General features: G+C 51.9%; 1 protein-coding gene across 1 annotated transcript in view; it reads left to right on the top strand.

Annotated features, from left to right (window-relative positions):
* The first annotated feature begins 9,211 nt into the window (after positions 1-9,211).
* Positions 9,212-13,186, top strand: part of PUDP (pseudouridine 5'-phosphatase) — a 62,509-nt gene continuing 58,534 nt past the window's right edge. The window contains exon 1 of the mRNA XM_052663273.1: positions 9,212-9,295. Coding sequence (XP_052519233.1) covers positions 9,226-9,295 — 70 coding nt within the window. The 5' untranslated portion in view covers positions 9,212-9,225. The remainder of the gene's footprint in view (positions 9,296-13,186) is intronic.

Genomic DNA, 13,186 nt, shown 5'->3' with positions numbered 1-13,186 from the left:
GAGACAAGGAAGGCTGCTACATATCCTACAACGCCCAGAAACAATCCTGCAGCTAAAAATTATCCTATTATTTTGCCAGGGTGGCCATAACAAAGTACCATAGGCTGGACAGCTTTTAAGTAACAGACTTGAGTGTGTTCTCGCCCCCTCCTGGAGGCTGGAAGTTCAAGATCCAGGCGCACGCAGGCCGGGTTCCTCCCGAGGCCTCTCTTCCGGGCATGTCAGTGGCCGTCTGCTCCCTGTGCCCCCACATGGCTGTCCCCCCACCCCCGTGTGTATCTGTGTGCTGACCTCCTCTTCTAAGGACCCCGGTCCTGTGGGATCAGGGCCCACCCTAGTGACTTCCTTTTATCTTCATCGCCCCCTCTTTAAAGATCTCCAAACACAGCCACATTTCAGAGGTCCCGGATGTTCAGCCAGGACATCCGCATTGAATTTGGGGGCACACAATTCAGTGCGTAATGACTTGCCTGCCCCACATATATACAGTGCTGAGGTGGCGGTGGTGGTGGGGGGAACTCTGAACCCGGGGTACACAGGCAAGTGGTCTCTGCAGCGTTCCCAAACCTGAACTCACCACTTCTTTCTCTGCATCCCTTACCTGCGTGCTCCAGGCCGCGGGGCCACCTGCCCCAAAGCCCACCCCTGGTGTCATATCAGCCCTCGCGGCCCCTGAGGCCAGAGGTCTGCAGCAAAACCTGCATTTCCAGTCGTCAGGGTCAGCGACCTTAGCTTCAGGCACCTGCCCCTAATGACACACTCCCTGCTTGAAACGTCTGCAGGGGCGGTCTCACGCCTGTCACGCTTTCTCTGCCTTGTTCACTCTCCTGGGCTGGATGGTCTCCTAACTCTGCAGGATTGGGTGGTAGCTTGAGGAAGGCTGGCGGTGGGTCCCCGTAAAAACCTGCAGGGGCAACGCTCCCTGCCTACGGGGCTGTCAGTGTGAAACCGGGTAACCAACCTGCAGTCACTCGACGTAGGACAGAAGTAAGCAGACAACCTGGGTTACCGATTTTTTTAAAGAACAGAAGACGATATTCTCTGATGGACAGAACGTTCGAGTCCCCCTAAAACTCCTAGCTGGAAGCCGTAACCCCCAGTGAGCTAGGATTTGGAGGTGGGATCTTTTGAGCGTTTACTTGTAATTTTCTATATTTTTTAAAGCTCATTTAGAGCACTTTTTTTTTTTACTTTTTATTTTGTATTGGGGTATAGCTGATTAAGAAATGCTGTGACAGTTTAATTGAAGTATGTGTCTCTGCTCAGTTGCTCAGACCCCCATGGACTGTAGCCCTCCAGGCTCCTCTGTCCATGGAATTTTCCAGGCAAGAATACTGGGGTGGGTTAGGGCTAGTATAGTTGAATTAAAATGCTGTGTTAAATTTCTGCTGTACAGCAAACTGACTCACTTATACACATGTATGAATACATTCCTTTTTCATATTCTCTTCCATGACGGTTTATCACAGGATATTGAATAGAGGTCGTTGGGCTATACATTTGGGCCTTGCTGTTTATCCACAGTTTAGTTCTGATATCAGCTCTGACTGCACGGTTTTCAAGGGGAAAACTAGTCCCCACAAATAGCTGCTTTGCAAAAGTCACCTTATTAACATAACAAAAGACACCTTGGAGAAGCAATTCTCTAACACCTCTGGGGTGTCCACAACTCAACTCAATCCTGTCTGTCTACTGGGAGACAGCATGGGATCCCAGTGTAAGGGCTCCATCCCACCAAACTGGCCCCCACCCAACCCCACCTCCTTCAGACATCAATCACAAAGTCCACGTAGTCACCTGTCCTTCCAACAGACCAGCTTTAGGCCCCAAGTTCCTCCCACCACCTCCTTGAGTTTCATTTCCTACAGTGGCTCACAGAACTCGGGAAAACAGGTTACTTTCAGATTCACTGGTTTATTATAAATGGATACGACTGTGGAACAGCCAGAGACGCACGGGGAAGGATACGGAGGTACGGGGAAAGGACACGGAGCTCCACACCCTCTCCAGGGAACCACCGTCCCATCACCTCCACGGGTTCACTGCGTGTTTTTATGGAGGCCTTATTATGTGGGCGTACTGATTATACCATTGGCCATGGGTGGCTGGTTCATCCTCCAGCCCCTCACCCTTCCTTGGGCGCTGGGGGTGAATCTGAACCTTCTGAGGCTCTCATGAGAAAATCTATTCGGGGCTCCCCTGGTGGCTCGGTGGTAAAGAATCTGCCCGATCTGCATTGGCAGGGCACACCGGCTAGATCTCTGGCTCGGAAAGATCCCACATGCTGAGAAGCAACTTAGCCTGTGTTCCAGTGACCCGGAGCTGCAATTACTGAAACCCAGGTACCTGAGGGCCTGTGCTCCACAACAAAAGAAGCCGCTGCATTGAGAAGCCTGGGCCCCAGAACCAGAGAGTAGCTCCTGCTTGTCTCAACTAGAGAAAAGCCCACACAGCAAGGAAGACCCAGCACAGCCAAAAATAATTAATTAAAAAAAAAAAAAAAAGAAAGCAAATTGGCTCCCCTGGCAACCAGTCCCCACAATTAGCTGCTTTGGAAGAGTCACCTTATTAACACAACAAAAGACACCTTTATCTCTTTCCTCACTTAAGAAATTGCAAGGGCTCCAGGAGCTGCCTGAAATGGAATGAAGACCAAACATGTATTTCTTATAACTCCCAGGGAAGTAATTAGACTTAGATGAGGTCATGGGGGTGGTTCAGTCCAGTTCAGTCACTCAGTTGTGTCCGACTCTTTGCAACCCCATGGACTGCAGCACGCCAGGCCTCCCTGTCCATCACCAACTCCCGGAGTCCACACAAACCCATGTCCATTGAGTCGGTGATGCCATCCAGCCATCTCATCCTCTGTCGTCCCCTTCTCCACCCGCCTTCCATCTTTCCCAGCATCAGGGTCTTTCCCAAATAATATATATTTATGTAGATCCACACTTTACACGTATGTATGGACACATCTATGTACACATGGACATACTTTATGTCTATTTCTATCCATCCATACATAAGGACTTTCCCTGATGGCTCAGAGACTGCAGTGCAGGAAATGTAGGACCTGCCAGCTGGATTCCTGGGTAGGGAAGATTCCCAGGAGGAGAAGATGGCAACTCACTCTAGTATTCTTGCCTGAAAAATCCCATGGATAACGGAGCCTGGCAGGCTACAGTCCAAAGGGTCACAAAAGGTTAGACACGACTGAGCGTGGAGCACATATAAAATACATATTTTATATATATAACAGATATGCTATTATATACATATATATAAAGACACCAAAGTTCCGCTCAAGACATCGGTACTTTAGGACTTCCCTGGCAGTCCACTGGTTAAGACTTTGCCTTCCAAAGCAGGCAGGTGCGGGTCTGATCCCTGGTCAGGAAGCTAAGATCCCACGTGCCTTGGGGCCAAAACACCAGAACGTAAACAACAGAAGCGAGATTGTAAGAAATTCAATAAAGACTTTAAAAAAATGGTCCATATAAAAAAACGGGGTTTGGGGTGGGGGACGCATGTACACCCATGGCTGATTTATGTCGATGTATGGCAAAACCCACCACAATTAGCCTCCAATTAAAATAAATAAATTTGAAATTATTCTCCAAAAAAAAAAAAAAAGATATCAGTACTCTGTTTTCCATCTCCTATACCTTAAACTTTCAAGCTGCTCCCCTGTGAGTTCTCCAGCTAAAGGATTGTTGAGCATGGAACCCTTGTACCTGGAGGGGGCATGCTGGCCTCTCCCAAACTCACCACAAAGTCCGTCTGCTCCTGCCAGTAGCAGCCCCAGATGTTTCCTGCGTCTTGAATCAACAAAGCCCTTTCGGACTCGGCTCAGCCGCTGTGATGGTTGCGCTGTGATACTCTGTATGTGTAACCTGCAGGTCGGGCCTCAACCATCAGCCTCACACTTGCTAGGACCAGGGCAGACAGAGCTACGGAGGGAAACTGGAAGGTGCTGAGGGTCACCTGCAGGGCTGGAACTGCTTCCAAAGAAAACCTGGCTTCTACACAGCTCTCCAAATACCACACACAAAGGAAATGTACAGCCGGAAGAACCAAGACAGCAAAATAAGGAAGCTGATGTAAGTTGGGACTGTGGGCTTCCCTGCTGGTCCACTGGTGAAGAGCCTGCCTTGCAACGCAGGGTACACCCGTTCAATCTCCGGTCTGGGAAGATCCCACATGTGGCGAGGCAACTAAGCTTGTGTGCCACAACTCCTGAGCCCTTGTGCTGCAACTACTGAAGCCGGCATGCCTAGAGCCCTCGCTGTGGGACAAGAGAAGCCATCGCAAGCGCAAGCCTGTGCATCGCCACGAGAGAGTAGCTCTCGCGAAGCAATGAAGACCCGGCACAGCCAGCAAACAAATAATATTTTAAAAAAGAAACAAGGTGATACTGTATATAGAGTGGACTTCCCTGGTGGCTCAGACGGTGAAGTGTCTGCCTACAGTGCGGGAAACCCAGGTTCGATCCCTGGCGTGGGAAGATCTCCTGGAGAAGGAAATGGCAACCCACTCCAGTCTTCTGGCTTGGAAAATTCCATGGACGGAGGAGCCTGGTGGGCTACAGTCCATGGGGGTCACAAAGAGCTGGACATGACTGAACGACTTCACTCACATACATACATGTATATATATTTTGGGGGGATCCCAGGTGGCGCAGTGGTTAAGAATCCACCTGCCAATGCAAGAGATGCGGGTTCAATCCGTGGGTGGGAGATTCCCCTGGAGGAGGAAAATGGCGACCCACTCTAGAATTCTTGCCTGGAGAATTCCAAGGACAGAGGAGCCTGGCAGTCCTTGCGGTCGGAAAGAGTCGGACACAACTCTGTGACTAAACTGCAACAACCAGTAACACATAATGACGTGTGTAGCAACCACTTGAATAGAACACATTTTCCTGTTTTTTTTTTTTTCCTAGTCCAGCTTCAGTTAGTCAGTTTTTTTGTGGTTGTTCATATTTTGAGGTGCCTTCCATTGTGGGCAAGAGACGTTTCTAAAGGGTGCAGAAAAGAAGACTTAAAAAAAAAAAAAATGACTTGAGCCATGTTTTCAAGCCTTGTGGGAGAAGTTTCCCAATGTATCTTATCTGCAACTGCACTGCCCTGAGATTTTGCTGGCTTAGCCTCAGTGGAAGGGGAACTCCCCTCTGCCAGCGCATTTGTTTCCTGTAAGTGAACAAACTGGATGGTCTGCCCAGATGTGCCCAGGGTGGCAGTGGCTGAAACAAGGCAAGGGGGACCCTCCAAGTATCTCTGTGCCAGGGTATCTCACACCTTCATCACCTGCATCTATGTTTGCTTATTTTTGCAGCACATTATCACGAAGCGTCAAAACCCAGGCAACTCCGTAAGCACCTTCTAAGGAGCCCCCCTTTCCTTAACACAGAGCTTTCTTATAGCTCCGGCCTTACCCTTGCTGTTTCCAATTCTTAACCCTGGCATTGGAGCTTTTTTTTTTTCTTTCTTTCCCTTTTGAAAACAGTCCTTTTGTCTAAGGAATCAACAAAGTTGTTACAACCAGAGAAGAAGAGGTAACTTTCTCCTTTGTGTGTCCATTTACATTTCCAAAAACGGAAAGAAGCTGAGCAAGAATTCTAAAAAGGGTCCAACAGGTGAGCCTGGGCAGACAGGAGGCCCCCAATATTTATGGAATAACTGTGTTCCAGGTTGAATTGTGTCCCTCTCAAAAAAAAAAAAAAAAAAACCACAAAACAAAACAAAAAACCAACCCTACATAGGAGGGACTTCTCTGGCTAAGACTCCCTGCCTCAATGCATGGGACCTGGGTTTGATCCCTAGGTGGGGAGGATCCCCTGCAAGAAGGAAATGGCAACCCGCTCCAGTGTTCTTGCCTGGAGAATGCCATGGACAGAGGTCGATCAGAGAGTCAGACACGACTGAAGCGACTGAGCATGCATGCACGCAGGAAACTAGATTCTGTCTGCTGGAAACTCACATGCTGCACCTAAAAAAACAACATGCCACAACAAAGACTGACGATCCCACAGGCTGCAACTAAGACCCAGAAGAGCCAAATAAATAGATATAATAATTAAAAAAATAATAGTGTAGGAATCCTGACCACCAGTACCTCAGTGTGACCTTACCTGAAGAGAAGGTCTTGACGTAGGTAATTAAATTAGAATGTGGTCATGAGTCTGGGTGGCAATCCTGGATGACTGGTGTCCTTATAAAAAGGGGAATGTGGACATGGAAACAGATGCATGGACAGAAGATAAGATGACGAGATAAAGAGGTAAGATGGCTGTGTTGGAGCCAAGGAGAGAGGCCTGGAACCAACTCTTTCCTCAGAAGGCGTTAACCCTGTCCACCCTCTCATGCCGGACTTTTGGCCTTCAGAACTGGGGGGCACTAACTTCATGTTGTCGCATCTACCCACTCGGTGGTCATTCCATACAGCAGCCTAGCACATTTGGAGGAGAAGGAAACGGCAACCCTCTCCAGTATTCTTGCCTAGAGAATCCTGTGGACAGAGTAGCCTGGTGGGCTGCCGTCTATGGGGTCGCACAGAGTTGGACACGACTGAAGCGACTTAGCAGCAGCAGTACATGTGGGGCAGAGTCTGCTCACTAACTGGCTGATGAACTGCCCTCTCTGAGGTCCAGCGTCCTCAACAGGAAATCATGACTGGATGAAACCAGGGAATGTCTGTCACAGCCACAGCTTGAAAAAAAAGACACAAGTTAACTGAGCATATTCTATTTGCCACTTCCAACTGCCTGCCCAGTCCATGGGGTCGCAGAGTCAGACACAACAGTGACTGAACTGAACAGCTTGCCCGGGCTTGCATCATGTCACGCTTTCGTTTCACGTACACGGAAAGGCAGGCACAGAGGTTTAATGCTGATATGTGCTAAACCAAGCTGTCTTGAGTACCCAGTTGACACACTTCACCAGAAACACAACGCTCACATTTTAAAGTCTCTGCAGCTTTCTTATTTCTGCCTCTCAAAAGATCCTATCTTTATGTTTAAACATGCATTTGAAAATGAAAATCGCTCAATCCTCTCCTGACTCCTTGCAACCCCATGCACTGTAGCCTGCCTGGCTCCTCTGCGGACTTCTCTAGACCTGAATACTGGAGTGGGTAGCCATTCCCTTCTCCAGGGGAATCTTCCCAACCCAGGGATCGAACCCAGGTCTCTCCCATTGCAGGCGGATTCTTTACCATCTGAGTCACCCTGGAAGCCCATTTGCCAACATGCATTTACAACACCAGCTAAAAATAATAGAAATGGGTTGCTGCTGCTGCTAAGTCGCTTCAGTTGTGTCCGACTCTGTGCGACCCCATAGACGGCAGCCCCACCAGGCTCTGTCGTCCCTGGGATTCTCCAGGCAGGAATACTGAAGTGGGTTGCCATTTCCTTCTCCAGTGCATGAAAGTGAAAAGAGAAAGTGAAGTTGATCAGTCATGTCGGACTCTTAGAGGCCCCATGGACTGCAGCCTACCGGGCTCCTCCGTCCAGTTTTCCAGGCAAGAGTACTGGAGTAGGGTGCCACTGCCTTCTCCGAGAAATGGGTTGGGGGAAGGTATTTCTGAGTGGGAAGAAAAAAAAAAGAAACGCTGCTTTTCAGCTTGCCTTCAGAAAGTTTGTGGCGGGGAGGGGAAGAAAACTCAATAATCAAAGCAGATGAGATATACAAGGCAAAAACGGGCAAGGCATTTAATCTGTCTTATTCTGGCTCTTTACCGACTGAGCTATTAGGGAAGCCCGAGTCCCTTGGACAGCAAGAAGCTCCAACCAGTCCATCCTAAAGGAAATCAGTCCTGTATATTCATTGGAAGGACAGATGCTGAAGCTGAAGCTACAATCCTTTGGCCATCCGATTCGAAAAACTGACTCACTGGAAAAGACCCTGATGCTAGGGAAGATTGAAGGCGGGAGAAGGGGACGACAGAGGATGAGATGGTTGGATGGCATCACCCACTCCATGGACATGAGTTTGAGTAAGGGCTTCCCTCGGAGCTCAGTCGGTAAAGAATCTGCCTGCGGTGCGGGAGACCGGGATTCAATCCCTGGGTTGGGACGATCTCCTAGAGAAGGAAATGGTAACCCAATCCAGTACCCTTGCCTGGAAAATCCCATGGACCAAGAAGCCTGGTGGGCTGCAGTCCACGGGGTCGCCAAGGGTCGGGCACGACTCAGCAACTAACACTTTGACAACACACTTTTGGAGTAAGCTCCGGGAGTTGGTGATGGACAGGGAAGCCTGGCTGTGCTGCAGTCCATGGGGGTCGCAGAGAGTCGGGACGCGACTGAGCTGAACCGAACCGAACCAATTCCGGCTCTCTGTTGTCAGACTTCGGCAGCGGAATCGCTCTGGGAGTTGTAACCAGCCAGGGCTGCTCGGCGATACAGGCGCTCAAGGAGGGGGACCCGCGCGCCATTGCTCACGCTCCCTGCCGGGCCCGAGGTGGCGGGGGGGGAGGCGGGTGCGGGCGGCTATCAACTGCAAGAGAGACTTGCCAGGAGTTTGAGGACAGGCGCTCCGGGGCCCGGGCCGAAGTGCCCCGGGGGGGGGACCCCATGACTACGGCCGCCCTGCTGCCTTTGTACTTGGTGGCTCCGAAGAGAGAAGCACCTCAGGCGCGGGCGAACCTCCGCGCCCTCCCTGCCTCCCTCTTCCGGCGCGTTCCAAATTCGAGCTGTACGCGCTGGCCCCTGGACTAGGGACGCGACTCTGCTCGCGCCCGTGACCGAACCTCCTGGCCCGTTTTCACGGGTGAGAAGTGAGCCGAGTGGGTGGACGCGGACGCGAGGCCCAGAGCGCTCGCGCGCGCGCGCGCCTCAGAAGCTTCGCGAGGAGGCCGGCCGCGCGCATGCGCTGTGTGGCTCAGAGCGCGCGCCCTCCGTGGGGGCCGCGCGAGGAGGCGAGGCGCGCGTGCGCACAGCGGGTCCCGGCGCTACGGGGAGGGCTGCAGCGCGCGTGCGCGGGAGCAGCTTCGGGGGCGCGGGCGCGAGGAGGCGCAGAACGGCTCGGGCCTCGCGCGCGCGCGCGCTGCGGTGGAGGGGAGGGAGACCAGAGCGCGCGTGCGTGTGCAGGAGCAGCCCGCGGCGGGCGGCCGCGCGTGCGCAGAACGGCTCGGGGCGCGCGGGGCAGGCCGGGAGCGCGCCTGCTGGCACCTCCTCTCCGCCCTCCCCCTCCCCCCGCCCACCCCGCGAGTCGGCAGAGAAACGGCGGCACAATGGCGGCGCCCGTACCCCCTCCGCGTCCCGTCACCCACCTGCTTTTTGACATGGACGGCCTCCTTCTGGGTGGGTAGCCTGCGGCCGCCTCCCGCCAGAATTGTCTAGGGGTTGGCGGGAGGGGAAATGCAGGCCCTCAGCGCCGGGGTCGGGGGCCACGACGGAGCGGTGTGAGGAGACCCCCCGGTCCCCTCAGGCGGGTCGCTCGCCCGGGGCTGCCGCGTAGACGGCTCCCGGGCACTTCCGGCGGCCGTGCCGCGCTTGGGGGGCCGGCGCGCTCAGGGACCACCGTGCTGGCTGCGGAGTTTGTTGGTGAGGTCCCCCACCCGCCACCCCAGAGGCCGCGAGCGCTGCGCGCAGCCACCCAGCCTCAGTTGCCCCATCCGCGCCCCGACCTCCAGGGGGCCCTGCCGGGGCTCTGCCTTCTGAGGTGCACGCACCTGGTTGGTAGCATCCTACAGGCAGGGCATGGTCCTCCATCCGCCGATTTGGGGGTGTGTGTTGGGGGGGGCGCTGGAGCCTCTGCCGACGTCTGCAGGCGTTTGGGGGTGACCTAGCCGGAAGGCGGGAGTGCCATGCAAGCGGGGTTGCTGCTGAAGCTCGCTCTCCGCAGTGCACGGGACCGCTCCACGGCCACTGCAAACTGCAAACGCTCCTGACCCCCAGTGTCTTGTGCTGAGGAGGAGGTGATGGTGGTCGAGCCCTGCTCAGAGGTCCGGCTGGGCGGAGAGACTCCCAGCACGGACATCCGAGCGGGCAGCCGGTTTGCAGTACGGTGCCCGGGTCCCCACCCCGCCGCTGCCCAATCAGAATGTGCACTTTTTTAACCCAAGTGCCGGAAAGTTGGAGATGCATACAGCGCCCAGGGTTTGGAGTGGTTTAGAGAAGGAAATGGCAACCCACTCCAGTGTTCTTGCCTGGAGAACCCCAGGGACTGGGGAGCCTGGTGGGAGGCCGTCTGTGGGGTCGCACAGAGTCAGACATGACTAAAGCGACTTAGCAGCAGCAGCAGCAGCAGCAATCCCGCGCACCCCCTCGGGACTTGTCCTGCAGTGGCTTGGTGGTAGGTGTGAACTCCACCAACCGAAACGGAATTCAAGCAGGATTCATAGAAAGCACTCACTTTTTATAACTCACGAGCCAGCTAACTGCCCTGAGCGCAGCTTATGGCTTGGGCCATTTTTTGCCATAACGGTGCCAAGTGTTACACAACGTTAGGGCCGGCGTGTTCCTGACCTCAGTTTCCGGAATGTTTCACAGAACTGTAAAAATGTGTCCATACTTTATGTAGACTACTGACTTGGTGGAGGTGTGTGTACTTTTAGTGTGTGTGTGTGTGTGTGATATTCAGCCATCTCACACTCTGCAACTCCACGGACTGGAGCCCGCCAGGCTCCCTCTGTCTGTGGGGATTCTCCAGGCAAGAACACTGGAGTGGGTTGCCATTTCCTTCTCCAGGGGAATCTTCCCTGCCCAGGGGTCAAACCCCAGTCTCCTGCATTGCAAGCAGATTCTTTAGCGTCTGAGCCACCAGGTAAGACTTTCATGTACTTGAATGCTTCCTCTCATAAAATCCTGCAGTGGGAGAAAATATTTGTGTTGACTAACTGAAAGCGAAAGATTGCACAGCTCAGAGAGGTAAAGTGATCTGCCCAAGGTCACATAGCTAATAAGGAACAGAGCTGAGAAATATCTAGTTCTAAATAAAAGTGCTGTGCTCATCTTAACGAGAGTGAGTGTGACCTTGCCCCTGTGATCATGTAACTCGGTTCAATAATGGGGCTGTTTTTTTAAAGGCACACAAAAACCAGCCTCTTATTTCTTTTCATGGACCCAGGGCTTCCCAGGTGGCTCAGCAATCAAGAATCCACTTGCAATGCAGGGGACTCATGAGATGTGGGTTGGATCCCGGGGTGGGGAAGATCCCCTGGAGGAAGGTGTGGCATACCCCCTCTGAGAAATCCCATGGAGAGAGGAGCCTGGCAGACTACAGTCCATGGGGTTGCAAACAGTCAGACGTGACTGAGCAACTTAGCACATAGCATAGCACAGAACTGTAAACCAGTGAATTCCTAAGGGAGAAAAATAAGTTCCCGTCGAGGTCACTGACTGGATAGAACAGTGTATGCAGCTACTAAACCTGATATGACTCAGTTTCAAAAAGGGCTCTGGGATTCATAAGTATAGTTTGTGGACATGAGTTTTCCTGCCCAGGCGGTCAAGCTAAATTGTCAAATAAATGCTTTACCCTGTAATGAAAGGTCTAGAGAACATGTTTTGGGAGTCTCGTGAATTTTAATGCAGACTGAGGTGTCTCATTAGAGTTAAATTTATTAAACTCGTAAATGAGCTTGGTGCTTCATCCCCACTCGAGACACACGTACGTGTTCCCTGGAGCCATGGATGTGGCTTCTGTGGTGGTAATTGCAGGGGTTATCAGCCAGGGGCTTCCCTGGTGGCTCAGCTGGTAAAGAATCTGCCTGCAGTGTGGGAGACCTGGGTTCAATCCCTGGGTGGGGAAGATCCCCTGGAGAAGGGAAAGGCTATCCACTCCAGTATTCTGGCCTGGAGAATCCCATGGACTCTACGCTCCCTGGGTTCACAAAGAGTCAGACACGACTGAGCAACTTTGAGTTATCAAGCAGTCTCCACTTTGCTAGTTAAGGCAAGTTCAGTGGTTTGTCAAGCATTGGACTGGCAGTTGTGTTACCCAATCCTCTGAACAAGTCAGAGAAGCAAGGATTAGTGGCCTTTGGGAACATAAGACCCAACTCTTTTCCTCCCTTTTAGGTCATACTGCCCTGACTCTTCCTAGAGGTGGTAAGGCCTTGCAGAACTTTCTCAGAAATGCGCCTTTGGTTATTCTGTTACTTTTTACAAAACGTCTGTAATAAAACACTAGTTTTCAGAATGCAATACTTTACTTCCTCTAATCTGCTTGATTATACCTGTTCTAGGGCACCCCACTCCCCACTCTAGCCTGGAAAATCCCATGGACGGAGGAGCCTGGAAAGCTGCAGTCTGTGGGGTTGCTGAGGGTTGGACACAACTGAGCGATTTCACTTTCAGGCATTGGAGAAGGAACTGGCAACCCACTCCATTGTTCTTCCCTGGAGAATCCCAGGGACGGAGGAGCCTGGTGGGCTGCCGTCAATGGGGTCGCACAGAGTCGGACACGACTGAAGCGACTTAGCAGCAACAACAGGGCTTCCCTAGTGGCCCAATCAGTAAAGAATCCGTTTGCGATGCAGGAGACCTGCATTCGATCCCTGAGTTGGGAAGGTCCCTTAGAAGAGGGCATAGCAACCCACTCCAGTATTCTTGTGTGAGGAATCCCCATGGACAGAGGAGCCTGGTGGGCTATAGTCCATGGGGTTGCGAAGAGTCGGACACCGCTGACCAACTAAGCACGTACCTGTTCTAATTTTCAAGGGCCTGACTTCAGTTTGTCTGTTGTTTGCGTAACAGTGTGTCATCAGTTAATAGTAAGTTCTTTTTCATTCTGCCTGCTTTTCAGAATTCCAAATGCATTTCCACAGGAAGTTCTGTTTATTTGTGTCAGCCCCAGTACTTGAATTTTCTAAGAAGTGAATCAGAAAACAGTGAAGGGCGAAGCTTGTGGGCAATGAGGAAGTCTGGAGATTGTTGCAGGAATCTAGTGCTTTTGAAGTGTTTGCTGCTGTTGTCTTTTCAGTCTTTGGAATTCGATTTTTGTTGACACAGGTAACAATTATCTGTGAGCTAGGTAGTAATTTTGGCCCTCAGATGCTATTTAGACCCAGAGACAGAGGGGACTGAGATTATTTATGATCAAGGATAAGATTTTGAAGGAAGAAGATACAAATATTAAACACTCAGCTCCTGAACAGGAAGGGTTTTCTTGTTGCTTAAATAACTGAAGTTGTTGGAGGAGGGCATGGCGACCCACTCCAGTATTCTTGCCTGGAGAACCCCACGGGC

This window comes from Budorcas taxicolor, chromosome X (genome assembly GCF_023091745.1).
Source record: "Budorcas taxicolor isolate Tak-1 chromosome X, Takin1.1, whole genome shotgun sequence".
Classification (NCBI taxonomy): domain Eukaryota; kingdom Metazoa; phylum Chordata; class Mammalia; order Artiodactyla; family Bovidae; genus Budorcas; species Budorcas taxicolor.
This window is presented reverse-complemented; position numbering and strand designations above follow the sequence as displayed.